At 44.0% G+C, this 19193-nt stretch overlaps 1 protein-coding gene across 9 annotated transcripts in view; it reads left to right on the top strand.

The window, feature by feature from the left end:
- Nucleotides 1-19193, top strand: part of PRR5 (proline rich 5) — an 88361-nt gene that overhangs the window by 25576 nt on the left and 43592 nt on the right. For 3 of the 9 annotated variants that reach the window (XM_048046862.2, XM_067000125.1, XM_013184583.3), the window contains one exon: nucleotides 11289-11402. The exons of 2 other annotated variants lie outside the window; for them this stretch is intronic. In XM_048046862.2, coding sequence (XP_047902819.2) covers nucleotides 11299-11402 — 104 coding nt within the window. In that variant the 5' untranslated portion in view covers nucleotides 11289-11298. Of the gene's footprint in view, nucleotides 1-8359; nucleotides 8726-11145; nucleotides 11403-19193 lie in introns of those variants that run through there. 4 more of the 9 variants (XM_048046865.2, XM_013184578.3, XM_013184580.3 and 1 more) reach the window with 2 other exon arrangements.

Below are 19193 nucleotides of genomic sequence, written 5' to 3'. Positions count from 1 at the left end.
AGTCAGTAGTGAGAAGAGACACTTCCAGAGAAATGTCCTACCTAAGCAGCTTTAAATATATTTACAGTACGTGATGAAGTGTAGCATAGCTGTGCCCGTTTTTTTCCTCAGCACCTATAAAATGAGGTCTAAGTTTTCTTGTATGTCTCTACTTGTTAGACACATGCATGTCTCAGTCCCAATGTCCATTACTTCATTTCCTGGTAGCTGGTGTTGAATTAACTTAAAAAATGCAAAGACCAAGCTGCAGCGACTGAACTTTATCTCAACCTTAATTTCACTTTTCAGTTTTGACTTCCAGGTTACTACGCTGCTGTCACTGCAGTCATGAGCGTCCTATCTCTTTTTCCTCAGCTCTTGTGGACAATTAAATCAAGAGGAAGGAATGATTTAAAATGGCATTCCCAGTTTTCTTCCTTTTCTTTATTTACCTTCTCAGTAAAATACAGACAGTAGAAAAGTAGATAAAAGCATAAATATTCTATCATCTGTTGATTTACTTAGCTTATTGTATGTGAAATAACAATATCACCTATGTAGCCGATTTAAGTAAAAGAATGAAAAAAGTATCTTTCATTTTTCTTTTTTCCCCAACTCCATGCAAATGCAACTCAACTTCCATAGGGCTAAGCAAAGGAAGACAGGTCACCTCATTGAGGTTTGAATAATCTTCCAAAAGTTAAATAATGAGGATTACCAAAATAAGGCCTTCAAATGTCATGAATCAGGTATAAATAATCATGTGAGCTTGAAAATTATTATTTTTGGGGATTTCTTTAAAATTTGTATTCTGGTTTTGAGATAAATTGTTTTTTTTTTTCTAGCTTTTTCAACACTAGACTTTGACTATATAGCATTTCTTGATAAAATAATAAGAAAAGTACACAGATAAATGCTAGTGGGTCCTGGGCATATTTTCATTAAACCTCTTAACTAGGACTTAACAAAGTAGCTGACAATTTTGAATGCATTTCTTCATAGTTACAAAAGTTTAGGTCCTCTCACAGGGAAAAATAGTTATACAATGTTATGGATTCAGCCTTTAAAAATTAAAGATCTTAAACTTTTTTTTAAAGACTATTGAGTACCTACAGTAATGTTGGAAAACATTTTGTCATGTCAAATATTCTTTAAAATGCTTGAACCCAGAAGATTTTTATTTGAAAGCATAGGTAGGAAGCAATGAACTCAGAAAATTTCTCTTTTATTACAGCAAAATAAGTTTAGATGCATTTACATCTCAAACAACACACTAAATTCTTGAACTAACAAACCAAGGGAACTCAGATGGAGTCAATGAACCAAAATCCTGGATTTGAAACACTGTTTATGCCAGTCTGAATCAAAAGTTCAATTGTGGATGCTGTCATCCCTCTGAGTTTTCAAATCTGGATCCAAAAATTTGTTGGAGCTAATATCTAAAGCAGATCATTAATAAAGCTAACATCATGACACACATATATATACACACTCGTGTCCTTCTTAACACATGGAGTATTAGCTGAGAGCTAATACGGATTGGCTTAGATTTATTTTATGTATAAAGTGATGCAACTCTCCCTTATCTGTCCTCCCTTCTCCCAGTCTCCAAATCTTTGTGCTGGCACCTAGTGCTGCATAGACAAATATTGCAGAAAGGAAAACAGCAATTATTTTTTTAGAAAAAAACATGGAAGTTCTGGTTCATTTCTTTCCCTGTGATCGTCAATCAGATTAAACTGATTACTTAAAAATTGATGCAAGGAAGCAGCATCCAAAGTGCATCCTTACACATTTTCTAATTACACTCAGCTCTGATTACAGTTCCACCTGCCCAGCAGCAACAGAATATATTTTTACATTTTCTTCTCTTTCAGTACACTTCATTGGTAATTCACTGCCTAGAAAGGAGTGCCCCTTTTAGGAGAGACAAAGTTAACTGGTTTCATGACCTTTTGTTTCTGCAGAAGAAATGGGTGAACTCACTTGGAATAAATACAAAGCAAGCCAAAACATTACGCAGGACAAAATTAAATCCCAAACTGACCTTTTGGAATCTCAGAGAAGAAGAAGAAGAAAAAAAAAAGTTTGTGGGGAAAGGTTGTTTCCCTTTATCTTCTTTCTGGTGGCCTGTAGTTGGCAAGTGCCAAAGTACTGCAGTTGAGACTAAATCTTTATGGATGTGCGTTGTGGCAAAAAGCAGATGAAAGGCAAAAAGTGAAGACTTGCTGACAGGGAGCCTGCTCCTGCAGCCCTTTTGCTGGAAGCTTTGGCAAAGGCAATGGAGGAGCCTGTGCGGTGTTGGGGCTGCCGTGGCGGGTTGAAGGCCACTGCCATGGTGGGGAATGGGACCAGTGCCTCTCGCTGCAAACAGCAGGCCCCTAGCAGGAGGAATAGGAAAAGCAGTGCTTGAAAGCATCATGCTGTTCTACCCCCAGATTCAACTGTCTGTGGAGAACAGAGCAAAAGCAAGGTGTAGAGAAAGGAGGGTTTATTCACTGGCCAGGCACAGATGAAGGAGTGTCTGAGACAAAGAGGGGTCTGTGATTTCTTTGTCCACCAAAAGCTAGGGTGACCTGAGGGAGCAGTGAGTGCAGCCACCATCCCAGCTCCCTTGCTTTTGCCCTGCTACCTCTTTCCAGGGGCACAGCAAAGCACAGGTTGCCTTCGGTCAACTATAAATGTTTGCAAGGGGTGATGCTGTTCCAGTCAGGAGGCCATGGGCCACCTCCCAGCAGGCTGCACCTCCAGCCTTGCCGTGAGGGTCTCAGTGGCCAGGGCCCTGGCTGCCATTTTGTGGTGCTCTTTGCCCCGTGCAGGGTGACAGGCTGTAGGTGTGTACATCTGTACCTGGGCCCACTGAGTTGGGGCACTCAAAGCAGCGAAGGGGTTAAAAAGAAAAAGAAAAAAGGCTAACATAAGTGTTTGTTGGTTTTTAAGAGTAAGAGTGGACCAAGGACGTGGTTTCTCGGTGAGGCATAGTTCTGTCCATCCTCCTTCAGTGCCCTCCTCAGCTACTGACATGCCTTGCCTTGGAAACACCAGCTTGGTGACATTTGGTGCCAGCTAGTTTCGAAAGACCAAAGTATCAAAAGGAACTGAGACACTGATTTGAGCATGGAATTGACTACAGCCCCATTTGTTAGAGGTCTTCAGTTTATTCTTTTTTCCAGTTTCCCAAAATGAAGTATGCTTCAAAGAAAGAGATGCAAGGAAATGCTGGCTACAAGCCCAGGACTACCTGGCCTGGGGCTTTCTGTACAAAGGAGCCATGCATCCTAGGAACCTGACCGAGGGCTTTCCGTACCAGGATCCCAGCTGAAGGCATCTGTAAGCCATTCCTGAGATAAATCCTTACAGCTTTCTGCTTGGGAGTGGAGAGCTCAGTATGTGTGGGCTTTCAAACTGCTGGCACTAGCAGCAAGTCTGAAAGACCTTGGATGACTCACACGTCCCAGTGCCTTGAAGCTGAAAACCATTGTGGTTCCCAACAGTTTTCTGCAAAAAACAGGAATTTTAGTCTTTCATACATACATTTAGAGAACTTAAACTGCTCTGCTGTGAAAAAGTTTTTGTAGTCTGAGGTTGGAGAAGATATCTTTTGAAATGACTGAAGAAAACCTGGCGAGTAAGAAAACTTGAGCAGCAGAACTTATCAAGAAAGACATGACAAAACTTCTGAACATGCACAAAACTTGTGAAGGACACCTCTGTTCTTCACTGCATCCCACAATATAGCTTGAAGTTGCTGATGTTCTTGCAGACTCCAGGTAGGGAGGAGTACCTCAACTCCATATCTAGTTGTTGATACTTTGTGGGAAAAGAAAATGTTTTCTGGAAGGAAATGTAATGGAATTTCCCTTAGCTTCTGGGTAATGAGGCATTCCTTCCAGATGATAACTCAAACGGTGATGTCATGTTGGTGCCTGGCTGAAGATTTAGGCAGGCCAATGGGCTGGGGTGAGAGTGAAAGGAGTTGTGCCAGACTTTGTGATTCTAAAAATTTCCAGCGCTCTACCCTTTGAGGTAAATGATTTCCCAGAACACGCTGAGAAAACACTGACACAGTATATACAGGGAGTTCATACTGCTGGGCCTGCTAAATGTACAAGTGTAAAATCGTTGGTGTCATGAAGGCCTTTTGTATGCTTTCTGTTTCCATTACCCAGTATCTTAGTCTGCAGGGACTATTTCAGCATGTGTATATGAAAAGGTGGCAGAAGGTCACCATTTTTTAGTTCCTCGTGAAAGGTCCACCAAGCTAAACAGTACAGAGTCCGACTACACAGTAAGATGTTACAGTTTTGGATTATCTCAAAAACCTCTCTGGCAGTTTTTCCACTCAAGAAAATATATTCTCATGGTGCTAAGGGAGAAAGATAATTTTTTTTTTTTTTCAAAGGATCCCTTTGTATTGAAGGCTAGGCTTTTGTGACTTTTACAGGGCTATGAGATTTGTTCCAGAAAGCTATAGGACCGTTCAAGTAACAGCAGCGTAGTACCACCAGAGTCAAAGATCCCTTGAATTTGCAGAGTTGTCTCTTGCATTGCTCAGTGCTGAAGTGACCTCCCTGACTTATGCACAGGAGGTGGCAGTAATCTCAAGGCATGCTTCATGTTTCCAGCCATGCTCATATTCTCATACACTAATAGTAAAGCCAGGATATCACTTGTAACTAACAGCTGGCCACCAGTGCAGTTTATTAGAAACTCAGCTAGTTACCAAAGTGGGTTATTTATCTTGGTGACCTTCCAAGGCAATCAGAGCCTTCTTGGAAGACCTTGAATCAAAAATGTTTGGATATAAGAAAAATAGCACTGCACAGGACACAATTCTGATCTCCCAGGGTTCACAGATTTGGAAGGCACTGTACCATATATAACTGTAGAAGACAGCACTGAGATACTGTAGCTGCTGCATCAAGGTCACGGTGTTCTGGGATCCAATTAAAAATGATGCAAGATAGGCAATTTAGGAAAGAATTCGCATAGAGCTCAGGAAGAAAAAAGTCATGTGCGTTATGAGCTCAGTTATTTTGTAAGATTAGTTTTTCACTATCTCATGATCTTGTAATAAAAACACAAAGTATTTTAAACACTTGATTTGCTTATTGATCAGAACTCTGAGACCTCAGTTTCTAAATCACAGTTGCAGGCCTGTCTTCATTTAAAAGCCAAGCTGTGTGCCTGCCTTGGAGTTTGTATGATGTGCAAACTGAGCTGTTTGCAATGGGTTGTGAATTTGGTGAGCGGGCAACAGTGAAACCTGGCATGGGGCATGCCTGATTCTTGGAAGCCCACCTCCTTCCCTGGAGGTGCTGTGAATGGAAGGCAATACTGGCACAGGTCCTGTAACCCAGAGCGTTGATTCTCACCTCCCGCAGTGTAACTATTGTGCTCATTTGGATCACTGTGCTATCTTTGATTCCCAGAGCCTGTATGGAGGTAATGAGGAACCATATGAGCTGAGGGAATTGCCTTTTGATGTAAAACCTGATATTTTTGAAAGGGGGTATAATGGGCCTATTCCTATCCTAATTGTCTCCTATTTTCTATCTCATGAAGGACAAGGATTAAAGATTTAGCTATCTACTGTATTTTAAGAACTGCTTACGTTGTGCTCTGTAAACTGAAAACTTCTGCTGGCAAAGAGGTTTCATGGATGCTTTGTGGATGGTCTGTATGTAGGTATTGCTAGATTCATGACCTGTCAAAGACTTGGTTCTCTTGCTTGGAACCAGCTGAAGAGTGGTTTGCAACACTGTCTTAGTACCACAGTGTTTTGGTCTCCTTTTTCTTTTCCCATTCCTTCTCCTGAGGAGTTAGCTAACCAAGAAAGCCAAAAAAAAAAAAAAAAAAAAAAAAAAAAGGAAGGAAGAGGGAGCACAAGAACAAGAGGAACAAGAGCAGGAAGGGATCAAGGTGAGGACATTGAGAGGATCAGTAAGATCAGTAAGAGAGTCAGTAAGCAGATGAGAAATGTCCAGCAGACTTTGGCCAGTCTTTGAGAAGAAAACAGAAGGTGGTGGTTGCTGTAGTCCTTTACTCACATGCAGGTCTCTATGTCTGCTGAGGAAGTCTCTGAGGCATGTTCATGCTGCTCTGTCACATGCTGAACAAAACTGTTACGGGAATACCTAGGAAATGTGCCCTGATCCTCCACAGGTTGTAGTGATTATGGGTGTCCTTAGTTGATGGAAATTGGTCTATCTCCAAGGCAGGCAGTGGAACTGCAGCAGCTGTGGCTGCCTGCGAGTTGGATCTGAAATTTTGTAGGATGGAGTGCGCCTGTGGGTGTTGCTGCAAAAATGGCAAGGGAGGCAGGACACCCCTTTCTAGCAATAGTCAAAGGGCTGTTCTGAGGGGTTGCCTTCTCCTGCTTGTTTAGGTAGGAGAGATACTGTCTTCTAGCATTTCTTCTTTCTAACAAGGTAAAATACAAAGAAACCCTGTGTGTGTCCTGTGGGCAGCTGAAGAGCAGAAGTCCTAGCTCTGCCTTAAGAGGGGCTCCGTTGGTGAAGGTTGGGGAGGCAGCCCAGTAAGGCCACCTTATAGGTGTCCTCCTATAAATCAGTGTGGGGCTGTGGCGAGGGCCAAAATAAATAGCTAGCAAAACCAAGGCTGTCCTATAACCAGCCTCAATAAATGCCAGGCAGAAATTTTCCTTGAGATTTTCTGTATCTCCAGAGGTTGCAGTGTGAGTGGGATGGAGGGGGAAGGGTGCAAATAGACCCTGTGTGGTTTCATACTTCCTTTATTCTCCTTATCCTTTGTTTTTTGATGATAAAAGAGCTTTATGTGGCTATTGTAGCAAAGGAATTGGTGAGTCATAAGGTTTGCGACTTCATTTCCCCCTCCACTCTTTACACATTTTTCCTGGTGGTCACATCTCTCTCTCCCCTTCAGTCTCCCCCCCTCTGCTAGTGCAGCAGGACGTGCTGCACCTTTAAGAAGTGTGTTTTTTTTCAGAAGACTTATTCCTGAGATTTGGCATATGTTGAGGCATGCCCTGAGTTTTGTGGTGTGTTTTATGAAAAACTACAGTGCATTTGGCTAGGGAGGGTTTTAACTCCTTTCTGCCACAGGTGCGCTTTGCCTCTTGGAGAGCATGCACTGTTCGGCATTTCCATAGGGATTTCTGCTGTTTTCCCCTAATGAGAAGAAGGGAGATAAAGTGAATTAGCTTTTTTTTTTTCCCAATTAAAATTTATATTTATTGAGTTGTTTTTTTCAAATGCCAAGGCTATGGTGGATAAAGCTGACCTAGCAAATTCTCTTCCTGATTGCATCCCCACACTTACACGCTTCCCGCTGCAGTGTTAACCTGTCCTTGCAGTAGCAGAAGAGTACAGCCAGAGACGTTGACCTGTAGTAGTCACAGCATTGGCAGCTTTATTATGAATTTCACATAACTGTGAATATCTTCATGTTCCTGCTCATGAACGTTACTTTTTGCTTCCTTTCCTCTCTCACCAGTCAACAAGAAACTTGTAAGAAGACAGTAAAATTGTACTGTGAAGATTAATATGTTAAGTAAAAACAGTGTAGGTTTTTTTTTTTTTTTTTGGCACATCACATTCTTTTGAAAGCAAGAGAGTGTTTGGGGAGCTCTGTCTGGATTTTATTTTATTTTTTAACATTTGCAGGGGGCAGCAGCACAGACTTTCAATCCCAGCTTCCAGTGGGAACGGTGCAGGCGTTACAGGCATACCAGTAGGTAGCTGCAGAGTTACCCCTGGCAATTATTTCATAAGCTGTGCATGCTCCAAGGTCCTGGGTCTGTATGCTAGCACTGCCTTGTAATAATAGTGTAAAACCTCTTGGATTGTCAGCATGTATTCATGTCCTTGTGCATTGTTTTAGGCTTCAAGGCAGCAGGCATCTCCAGGCAAGCAGAATGCTGTACCCGTATACAGGATTCCTCCTTCATCTCCGGCACCATGGAGGCTGAGGGACTTACCTCGCAGTCACCTGCGGGATGTGTGGCCCAGAGATGAAAGAGCAGTTTCTAGTAGAGACAGGCCTGCTTTTATGAGGAGAGATATTGGAGGGGAAGGGAGGGAGCAGGCTCTAGGGCTGGATTTTCCTGGCACACTGAGATTGTTGCGGGGCTTTGATTAAATCACTTAACCTTTGAGCCGCAGATTCCTTGAGAGTAAAACAGTGTTAGCACAGTGTACTGTGTGGTGGGGTTAAACGAGTTAATGTAACAGTACTTTACAGTCTCCGCTCTGCAAATGTGCTGAGCGCGGTTGTTCTATTTAAGAAGCTTGTAGTATTTGCTACTGAGCCCATGGAGGGTCCCCGCCTGCCCTCCCCTCCCTCCCAATTAGCCCGGTTAGTGCTCTTACCCCTCTTGGTGGTCAGTAGCGAGCAGCCCCTGCCAGTTAGCTCCCTGGTCTCAAAGCAGTGCTGGATTGCGGCAACTCTCTTCAGAAGTCCTTTGGAGGAGCGACTGTACTGCAAGCCCTGGTGAGGAGCTCAGCCTTCTTCACTGCCCTCCGGCTGCCCCGGCCCCGCATTGTCCCCTCTGAAGCGTGCTGGAAAGGCGGCTTGAGGTCCTGGGCTCTCTTGGCATCCCTGCCACCCGCTCACCAGGTGGCCCAGGCAGGTCACATCACCTTTCTCTTCTTCGCTGTGAATGCTGGAGTGTGGGATGTGTGTTTTACCTTCGTACCCCAGAGCTGTTCAGTCTGAATTAATGAATGCCATGAAGTCAAGGATGCCCGTGGATGCACAGCACAATGTAAGTGTGAAGTATTGCTCTGTAATTGTGGGTGGAGGTAACCCTTGTTGAGAATGATTGATTTTTATCATAAGTCAACATTTGATCAGGTGGAATTGTAGGAAGCGTAGACAAAGCCTGCCCTCTGTTACCTCCATCAGAAATCTTTTAGGAAACAGGAATGCTGCTTCTCCCATGTGCTCTGTGCTTGCGTAGACACTGTCTAGTACTGGTTAAGGAGATTGATGGGGAGGCATAAAAATAGTCTGACTTCTATAGGTGTAATATTTCAACATACAGAGGGAAAGAGATCTTTTTTTTTTTTTTTCTCTTGGGATTCAGTGTCTTATGGGAAAGCCAAGTACTGCTTTTTTGCAGCATTGTCGTGCATATCCAAGGTTGACACAGCAGCTCCTTGGGTTTGGGCATTTTAGCAAGTTGGGAATTTTGAGGAATAATAAAATTTAAAAAGCAGATGAAACATTGTTATGTAGCTGCTGGCATACTGGCATCATCAGGGTGCAGTTTATAAAGCCTCCGGTGCTGCCAAAGAATCAAAGAGTTAAAAATTCCAGAGGTTTAATCCAGTATAATACCATTTGCAAGGCCTATCAAATTCACAGCAAGTGAGCAGCAGAAAAGCAACCAAGCTGGGTGGAAAATGAAATCAGATGGAATTATATTGCCACAGGTTTATCTAACTAGTTGTTTCCCGTAGCAGCATAGATGCACATTTATCTGCAAAACTTGAATTGTGTTGTGCTCGCCTGCTCTCCCTGGCAGTATTATCCACAAAAATTGAGCGCCCTTCATCCTGTTTGAACAAAGCAGTGTTCTGCTGTATCTATTTTGGTCGCTGATTTGTATGCCATAGAAGCCATCTCATTCAGTAGAATACAGTGATATATTGTTGTTTGTTTTCATTTTGTTGCTGTGTACATAGTGCATTGTTGTTTGTTTTTTTTTGAAGGATTTAAACATCTGGAGGAGACCAGGGATAGCAATGTTTTTGTCCATAAGTTAGATTTGGAACTGTAGGTCCCTTCCAAAGTGAAATGCTTTGGAGTATACCCTCTATTGTGTTATGAATTTGTATAGTTCAGATTTTGGGTTGGGAAGTACATTCAATATTAACACTAATCCAAGCATTTGGATAAAGCTACTATTACTATAACTAGTGCATGGTAAACATGATGTTTTTTTCCCAAGTGGTTCTGCTACTGCTTCTCATGAAAGTAATACCAAATATAAATCAGGGAAGTAAATATTTATATGTGATAAGCATAGCATAGCTGAGCTTTGGCGAGTAGTGAGAAGAATCAATTTTTATTAAAGCGTTTCAAGAACTGATGCACAGAGGGCAGATCTCGCTGTGAAAAAATCAGTTCTTCAGTAATGAAAGCTTTGAGATACTATTGCAATGCAAACAAATCCAAGTACAGCCTGGATCTAGGTGACAGATTATCACAGATGGAAATAGAAAGTGAGCAGAAAAAGAAATAAGTCCTGCTGTATTCCAGTCCCCTTCTCTGCAAGGTGACTCTGCGAGGAGCCCTCACAGCTTTCACCACCAGACTGTTTGCAGACAAACGCCACAACAATAGAAGAGCAGTTCTCGTGCTCTGGTTTGGTCTGTTACAAGCCATTTGTTTTTTGAGGAAGCTGATCGCAGTTTTGTCATGTTACTTTGCAGCCAATGAGCAAGGCATTCCTGGATGTGGAGCAGAACCTGGAGTGAGTGATAGCGAGCTTAGCATGGGCGAGGGGCTTGTAGCAGCATAGCTTTCAGCTCCAGCGCTGCAGTCAGAGAGATTTTCCTTTGAAGATAAGACACCTGGGGCTTTTGTAGAAACAGTACGCCTGTGCCTGAGCAGAGCACAGGAGTGTGTGCATGTCTGTGTATGAGCGAGGCAGTGAGAGTGCCTGTGCGCGTTGTCGTAACGTGGCAGGGCACAGGCAGTTATGAAACTTTCCAATAAAGTCTCAGTGCATCAGTATTGGTTGCTTGGGTGGTTGTTGTTGGTTTAGTTTTTGTTTTGTTGTTTTGTGTTTTTTGTCAGTTGCCCTCCAGTTTCATTTCCATTCATGAGTGCAGAGAGAGAGCGAGGCTGAGGAGTGCTGGCAGAGCCCCCAGAGATACCCGAGGGGAAACGCAGGTCCTAGGGCAGGTGGAGAACCCCATGGCACCGAGTGCAGATCCCTGACTCTGGGGACAGGGACGGGGTGGGGTCAGCCCTCACGCTTTGGGCAGCTGCTGGTTGGAAGGGGCCCCTTCAGAGTGCCTGAGCTGCAGACGGAAGTTCAACTTTTGTTTTTTAAAAGGACTGGAGAAATTATTAACCACAGTTCATGACGTCAGAGTTGATCTGATTAAAGGTTTGTTTTCTTGCTGGCAGAGGTGTGCTCTGTAGAGACTGGTTCTCTCTTCTTTTTTTTTTAAGTTTCTTTTTTGAACAGCAAACGGAGGGAACTGCTGGCATTGCTGCTGCTGCTGCTCCAGCTGCGTGTGTGTGTGTGTAAACAGGATGGTGTATCTGTAGCCGCCACGCGCAAACACACGTTTGACCATGAGGACTCTTCGCAGGTTGAAGTTCATGAGTTCGCCCAGCCTCAGTGATCTGGGCAAGAGAGAGCAGGCAGCCTTGGATGAGCGGGGGACCCAGCAGCGACGGGCCTGCTCCAACGCTACCTGGAACAGGTAAGGTCTTGCACAGCGTCCTGCCCCCCCGAGTAGCCCTTCGCTCCTGCACCGCTGCTGCAGTGAAGGTACGGGTAGCCTCTGGCTGGCTGGCACCCCAGGGCAGCTCGCGCCCAGCTGGGGTGGATTACAGCACACCAAGGCTCCTGCCTTGGTAAGTTACATGGCACGTGCTCTTGAGGAAAAGGCCAGGGTAGCTTTTATTGCCGTGCTGTTAGCCTTTCTCTCAGGGCTGATAGCAAGCAGTGCTGCCTGCAGATGGCTCAGCCTGCTCTTCCTTGTGGTGGGCAAGGGCTCATTTCAAAGGATCCAGCTACAAATAAGTCTTTGCATCTGTCTCGATATCCTCATTCAAAGGGGATTTGGTTTATTTGACTTTTTTATAAAAATTAAGATTTGTATATATTTTTATCTACATAACTATATATATTGCTGATTATTGATACAGATACAATAAAGTACTCAATTTATTCACTGGAATGCAAAAAGCTGTGTGTGTCCGTGTGTGTGTGTAAGCACATGCACTTTGGACAGGGAAGACTAGTCCTTGATTGTTTTCTTTGCTGTGCTTATACATTTGAATTTTACTACTGTTCGATAAAAAACACGCAAACTTTTTCTTGTGAATGAGTACAGAAATTCAGAAAGCATCTTAACAACCGTTTAAGGACACTCTTAAAGATGAGTAAGTCTTTAGGGATTATATTCTTTTGCCTGTTTTGAAAATGAAATGTCATTTCCTGGGTCACAGTATGGAAAGTGTCATTCATGTTTTATAATTACATGGAGGAATCATAGGAAGAAAAATATTAGAGAACTACAGACACATTTTTAAAGGTATTTCAGTTTTGTGGAGAAAAAAAAAAAAGAATTTTAAAATAGCACATCTTCCTTCCCTCTCACCCATTATTTGTGTATTCATATCTGTATTATGAATTAGTTGCTTACCACTAGCAGCACAATAAGCAGTGAAACCGTGCCAGTCATGAAAGAGACAACATTTCTGCTCAGAAAATGGTGCTATTTAAATGTCCCAGAGATGCTCCCACTGTCTGGATGACAGTGACATTTAGGGCAGGATTCGGCCACCTTGGCTCATGCCAGCTAGGGCTTTGCTTGCTCTGTAGCCCCACAGGAGTCAGCAGGGAGGGAAGCTGCTGCTTGGTGTAAACCGAGGTGCCTGAATAGGATCCTCAAAGCTTGTTCATGGTGGTGTGCTGACAGGGATGAACATTGCCAGGTCTGGTGGGAAGCACGCTGTGGAGGCATGTTGGAGCGGAGAGTGGGGTGGGCTGAGGGACCAGCTGGAAGAAGTCCTCCTTGGAAGTGGGAAATGTTCTTTTTCTCACCCGTATTTGCTAAGAAATCCAAACCGAAGGGTTTTACTAAGTGAGACAGGGCAAAAGGAGAGTTTGTTAGCTCTAATTTGGGCAGGACAGCCATAGCACTGGACAACAGCGGCGGTCAGTCAGCGAGCTGGACTTGTATTTGTTACATCAAAATGGCCAAAGAGCTGCCACATTGCAGCTGTTACTGGAACAGGTGCCCGCGAGCAGTCGTGTCGCTGGTAGCTACAAACCCAGGCTGGTAGCCTGCCTTGGTCTGTAGCTCAGGTATTCTGCAGGCTGAGGAATTGGAGCTTATCCTCAGGAAAGTCATGGCTGAAATGATGCGGGATTAGTCATGTTAGGAAGTTGTCCATGGTAGCTTCACTGTGTCGCCTGCGTGCATGGCATGTGTAACAGGGCCTGGCCTGGACAGAGCTGGTGTTCCTCAGACTGAGCCCCTGACTCACTGAAATCTCGTGTGGGGTTTGAAAATATTGGGCTGTGGAAGGATGCTTTTTCCTCTGCAAAATTAAAACGCCCCAACAAAGAGCCAGCATGCCATGCATTGGCTTGTGGAAATATTTGTCCTTCCATGTGAATGAATTGCCTGTGCTGTTTGATTCTGTGCAGTACTGAGCATGAGATCTCGCTGATCAAGGAAGTTGAGACACACCAGAAGAGCTCTTCCCTCTCACCAAGCCTGGCTGTGCTGTATTTAAATATGCTGCCGGTTTCTTGCTTAATGTTAGCAGCTGTGCCTGGGCGTGGGGTGCACGTATCTGCTTTTGAAAGAGGCTTTCAACCCAGTACACCAAAACTGATGTGGGGAGTGGGAGAGTGCAATCCCCTGGCAGGCCCTGCCCCATGTGAGACTGATGATGTGGTGCTGAAGGTCAGCCCTTTGAGGTGGAGCAGGGATGTTGGCTAGGCATGGAAACATGACCAAGCTGGTGGAGCTGTGCTGGTAAGATCTTCCACAGATATCTGCAACGTCAATGTGGGCTGTCTCTGCCAAGGACAGATGCAGCTCCTCTTCTGCAATCAGATGTTGTGTCGTCGCAGCCTGGCTGCCCGGTGCTGTCCCCTTCACCACCTCTGCTTTGCACAGAGCAGTCTCTGGCCGGAGACTGTTCACCGCAGAGGATGCCTGTTGCTTTCAGAGACCCAGGGAACCTAATGACTGGGCTGGGTTTGCAGGAGACATGTAGTGCTCGTTGCTAGCGAGGATGGTTTCTTCCTCCCTGATATTTTTCCTTCACCTCCCAGCTAAAGAGCTGTAAAACTTCTTGACATTGCTAGATCAAAGGGAGGTCGGTGCTGACCTGCTGTTTACTACTATGCAAATCAGACTTTATATCACTGCCTCTTCCGAGTTTGCTTTCCCATGAACCCCAAAAGATCAGTTAAGCAGCTCACCGGTTGTGTGTTAACTAGCAACCCTCAGCAACATAGTGAAACAATACAGTTTCATTACAGCTCACAGAATTTGCATTGGATTAAAATAGCTTAGATTTTTTTCACTAGCGTTGTCTTCAGTTCCTTCCACCCCGCCCCTCCTGCTTCAGGCAAAAAATGAATGCTCAATGCTGACTAAACCAATTGGACTGAAAAACATGGGGTTTGTAATCCTGAGCTTGCTGCCCGGGGGTGGCCCCTCTCGGCAAATAAAATCCATCGAGAGGCTTTCATTCTGACTGAGCTAGCGCATACTGCCTAATAAGGGCTGGTGCTGCCTGAGCTCTGCTGTGGCTCTAGTGAAAGGCACTTCTGTCCTCTTTGCTGCATGAAAACGGGGAATATTGACAGAAACCTTGAAGGAGTATGAGGTAGTGATGAAAATGCGAAGAACTCAAAGATGAGATGCCTGTTACAGTAGTGAGACCAGCAGTAAAGCCAAGGAGACATGCAGAATCAGAAGGAGTTTAATGGTTTTGGGGTAATTTTAGAGGCTTGTAATATGCACTATAACTTGCTGTAATATGACAGTCACAGTAAACATATTTCATTTCCTAATTAAATGTGAATGCTTTTCTCAGATCACAGTGAGGCTTTTGTAGTGGAGAAAAAGATCCAGACCAGCATATTTATCTACTGCTTCTACTGGGAAATTTTCTTTCTTCCAATATTTAGTGTTTATTTAGAAATATTTTGAAATATGCCTGCCTGTGTGAGGAGGACAAGCTTCTTTTTTCGTGAACCTTCAGATGGAGACCTCTTGGGAGCATTCTCCTCCCTGTGTGCACGGGGGGCAGCCAGAGACAAGCTGTGGGGTGGGGAAGGGGAACAGGGGACTTCCCACTTCGCCAAGCCACCACTGTGCCGTGCAGTATGCTTAGCCTTGATTACAGTAACAGAAAGTGATATGTGGGGAGAGAATTACTGCTCCCTGTAGCCCTCCAGATATATCTATACTTGTTTGAAGGCAGGTATGATTGGAAGCCAAAATGTCTGTAGTCTTACACTCTGTAGAAATATTAACTATTGGTAGCACCTCAGGGAAGTGCCTTCACCTGTCTGTCTCAACTTCTTCATAACTAAAAATAGTGTATATAGCTGGTGAAGTTAATGAACTAATGTCTCCAAAACTTTTTGAAGAGAAAATTTGCAGACCAGCTTATTAACCTATTCAGTTAAACGATCTAGTGCGTAATTGCAGCCTATCAGTCTTTGCAGATTGCTTTACCTTGGGTAGAAATTTTCAAAACATAAGTGAACTAGCAGCTGCAATCTTATTTTTGGAAGGGACAAAGCCTGTGGAAGTCCAGTTGGACTGAAGCTGTTCTGAAAGTAGGATTTCCCAGGTTGGATTAAGCTAATTCAGAAAAATGGGTGTTTATTCTGGAGCAAGGGTGTCCTCAAGGGGGTTTATCAAGTTAGTTACTGTGAATTAGCTATTCCAGATGCTGTCCAAAGGAAGTTGAGCCCTGTTATTTAGTCCCTTTTAAAAACATTGCCCTTTAACTCTCCATTACTAGCAGAGAGTGATTATTCATGCAGTATTGTTGGTTTTTTTGTCTCACCAACTTCACCTGGAGCATTTAAAAAAGGAGAATTTACAAACATTGAATAAAAAATGCAGCGGTATTTTCACACATGCTGCTTGCATACAAACATAGTGACTGCTTTAGAGAACAAAAATTACCTACCTGCTGTGCACAAGTAAAGGCTTGGGCCACACCTGCTTTGCCATGCAATACTGAACTGGGGGGACTGTGACCTGGTCCGGCCCAGTTTTGCAGTTGGTCCTCAGCCCTGCAGACAAACCGTTTCTGACCCAGCAGAAAACAGTGCTTTGATCACTATAGTTTTTCCTTCTTAGGAGCATCAGTGGAAGAACAAGGGTGGTATTTAAGGGCTGGAGGGAGCCAGCCTCCCACTCACAAAAGGCACTGGTGTCTGGTGGTCAGCTAGTGACTCAAGCAAAATGTATGCATTGGTGATATCGAGCTATACAGGCAGTGGCTTTCTATCAGGTAAAAATCAGAATAATAAACCACACCCTCCTGGTCTTGGCACTCATGCTATTATGCTGGTTGGGAGTGTCAACAGTGAGCGTCAAACAGAACCAGAGCTCTGGACCTGCCACCTTCTCTGGAGAACTGGGCAAACCCAGAATGAGTAGTCTCTGCAACAAGCCGAAATTTCTTAGTCTGCTGGGTTGATTTTTGCTGCTGTGAGAACTTGCTCAACTATCGTTAGTTCTGTTTTGGCCGTCAGCTGCGATCTGTGGCAACCAAGGGATAGATAAAGTGCAATATATTGCTGGAGCCACCTGCTGTTCTGTCTTAATTCTACAGGGGAAAAAAAAAAAAAGCCCTTATCAAAATATTTTTGGTCCTTTTTTTTTCTTCTCTCACTTCAAGATTGAAACACTGGCAGAATTGACACAACTCTGCAAAGTTCTGAAGTTTTTGTAGACTTTCATTTTCTACTTGAAACTGGTCTCAGCAGTTTCCTGATCTGGATTTCCAGTCCTAGACTCAGCCTACTTTGGGTATTCATCTCTCTTCCCTGAATACCCATGCCTGTGCCTCCTCCTGGGCTTCCTCCTGTTCCTCTGCTAGTTTCTCAAAATGTTTTCTTCTTGTGGATACCAGCCATCGTCTTTAGACCAAGAATGGCCCATGACATACATTTGTATGAAAAGGTGCCCACACAATGTGTCTTAGTGCACGGACACGTACCAGTTGAGGAGCTGGCATATGCATTGATTCTGTGCTTTCAAGAAGTGCCATTGGAGGTCTTTTCCAACCTTTATGATTCTATGAGTAGTGCATTTTGTTTCAAATGTGCACTGCTCGGGTGCACAGAGCTTCCTAGTCCCCTTCTCCACCAGAAGATACTGATGGGGGTCCTTAAGAAATTGGTCATTTCCTTAAACAGGAGAAAGTGTGGTGCTGCAGGAGTAGGAGATCACATTGGCATTTATGTGGAAAATGTGTCTCTTGGTACAATACAGCATACCAGAAACATTCATAACCCTGGACATAAAATTGTATGGTGTCTGGTCTTGACTGGAGATTGCAACCTTATTCAGTACTGAATATAGGCAGTCTGGGAAGAGACTTGAAGAGACTTTTTTTTAGTCTCTTTTGGACTCTTTTTTTTTTTTGTCTTCTCTCTTCTGCTTTATTCTTGTGCATGATGTTGAGCACACATACGCACAGTAACTGCGGGGAAGGTGTTCATATCAGCGCGTGAGTGCACCCACTATTAACTTGCGTGTTGTAAAAGAGTTACAGAAGGGAGTTTACAAAGCATTTCCAATTTAGCTTAACTATTAAAATGTAAGTTTAATTACATACATCATGACTTAAGCCTCAGTGGATGCTGGTTGCAGTCACAAGTGATCCACCCTCCTCAAGCATCTTGCATGACTTTTGTGTGTAAGCAGCACCTCAGACTTTCTTTGCACCAAAAGGTTGTAGTGTTCCAACTAAACCCTTTTAAACAATCACTCATTAGAGAAACCATAGCATTACTTTGATTTAAGCAAGGGTTGTTTGGGTTTTTGTTTCTTTTCATTAGCTTAAGTTTACTAAGAGGATTGAAGCTAGCTTGTTATTATACTGACACCAACTTACACCACTGATAGCATACCTTTTATTCTGACTCCTCTTTGTTGCCTCCCAAGCAAGTGTTGAGATCACAGTGGCATGCCCACACTGCCTGCAGGCTAGGACATTCATCCGTGCACGAAAGCACTGCTGTCTGACATGGGAAGGAAGGGCAGGTGGTCAATGCAGCAGGGCCAAGACTTGTTTTGTGGACAAGGCAGCCTTCCCTCACTACAAGGAAGGTCCCAGGCAGATGAAAAGATCACCACTAGGATGTTTTAGGTAGGAGCAGTTCTACTACACAGGCAATAACTTAGATGCTTGTAGCCTGTCCCCTGTAGTTCTCAGTAAAAAAAATCCTGCTCTGCGTTATTTCTTTGAGGAGTAATAGTGGACCTGCTAATCTGGAAAGAGAAAACCTCCCCCTCGTTTAGAAAGGAGTGCCAGAGAGAAAGCGAGAGAGCACACTGGCTTCTAGGAAAGATTTAGTCATTATTCTCTGCAGAAGGATGGTGGGGAACATGGCAAAGTTCATTTCCCAATCAGAAGAGCGTATAAAAACTGCTTGTTTTATTCACTACATTAATCGTACTTCGCGTATGACTCATAATGTTAAAATACCCAAGTCGCTTCACTATATACCAGAGACATTTAGCTGCCGATTTTCAAATAACCAAAAAGAAATGTGGCTGTTTAAGCCAGCCAAAATAAGCTGGGTTAGACGATCAGTGTGTGTCTGTGCATGTAAGTACATGAGGGAAAGTAGGACCACCATGTGCAGGAGAGTGCTTAACACCTTGTCAAAGAGCAGAAGAGAGAAGAGGATAAGGATTCCTATTTTGATGTGCTTGTGCATTTCTCCACAGTGGGTCATATCCTTCACCTGCCACTTTTAATTTTGTTTTTCTACAGATGGATGCAGATGAGCTTTTCTGGCAGTGCTTCTCTTTGCTGTTCAGTATTGTTGGGTCTGCAGTTCTAATCTGTCAGCGAATAGCATAGTTTTACCTGCCAGCCCCCTCCTCTGCTCCCAGCAAGCCTTACAAGGGGTTGTCTAATTGTGGACCCGAGAAGGTTTAACATGAGTGCCTGCAATCTCCACGCACCCTCCACATCCCCCTCTAAGTGGGCAAATATCAAGCCTTGCTGTGGTGCTGCAGTGATCTCTTGGACTTGCAGGATGCTGTTGAATCCATCTGGAAGGCCTACTGAGTTCTCCTCCAGCAGGAAGGAGAGACCTTATGAACTCACCTTTAGCTCTTCTTCACAAGACAGGCCAACCCCAAATCCTGGTGCCTCCAGGCAAATCTGGTCCTGCTTTCCTTCCAGGGCTCAGAAGCTGGTTGTTGCTCCACTGCATCAGATTCCAGCACAGCATGGGCAGGGGAAGGTCAGCTGCAAAGTTC

Source organism: Anser cygnoides, chromosome 1 (genome assembly GCF_040182565.1).
Source record: "Anser cygnoides isolate HZ-2024a breed goose chromosome 1, Taihu_goose_T2T_genome, whole genome shotgun sequence".
Lineage (NCBI taxonomy): Eukaryota > Metazoa > Chordata > Aves > Anseriformes > Anatidae > Anser > Anser cygnoides.
The sequence above is the reverse complement of the archived record's forward strand: the minus strand, read 5'-3'. Positions and strand labels throughout refer to the sequence as shown.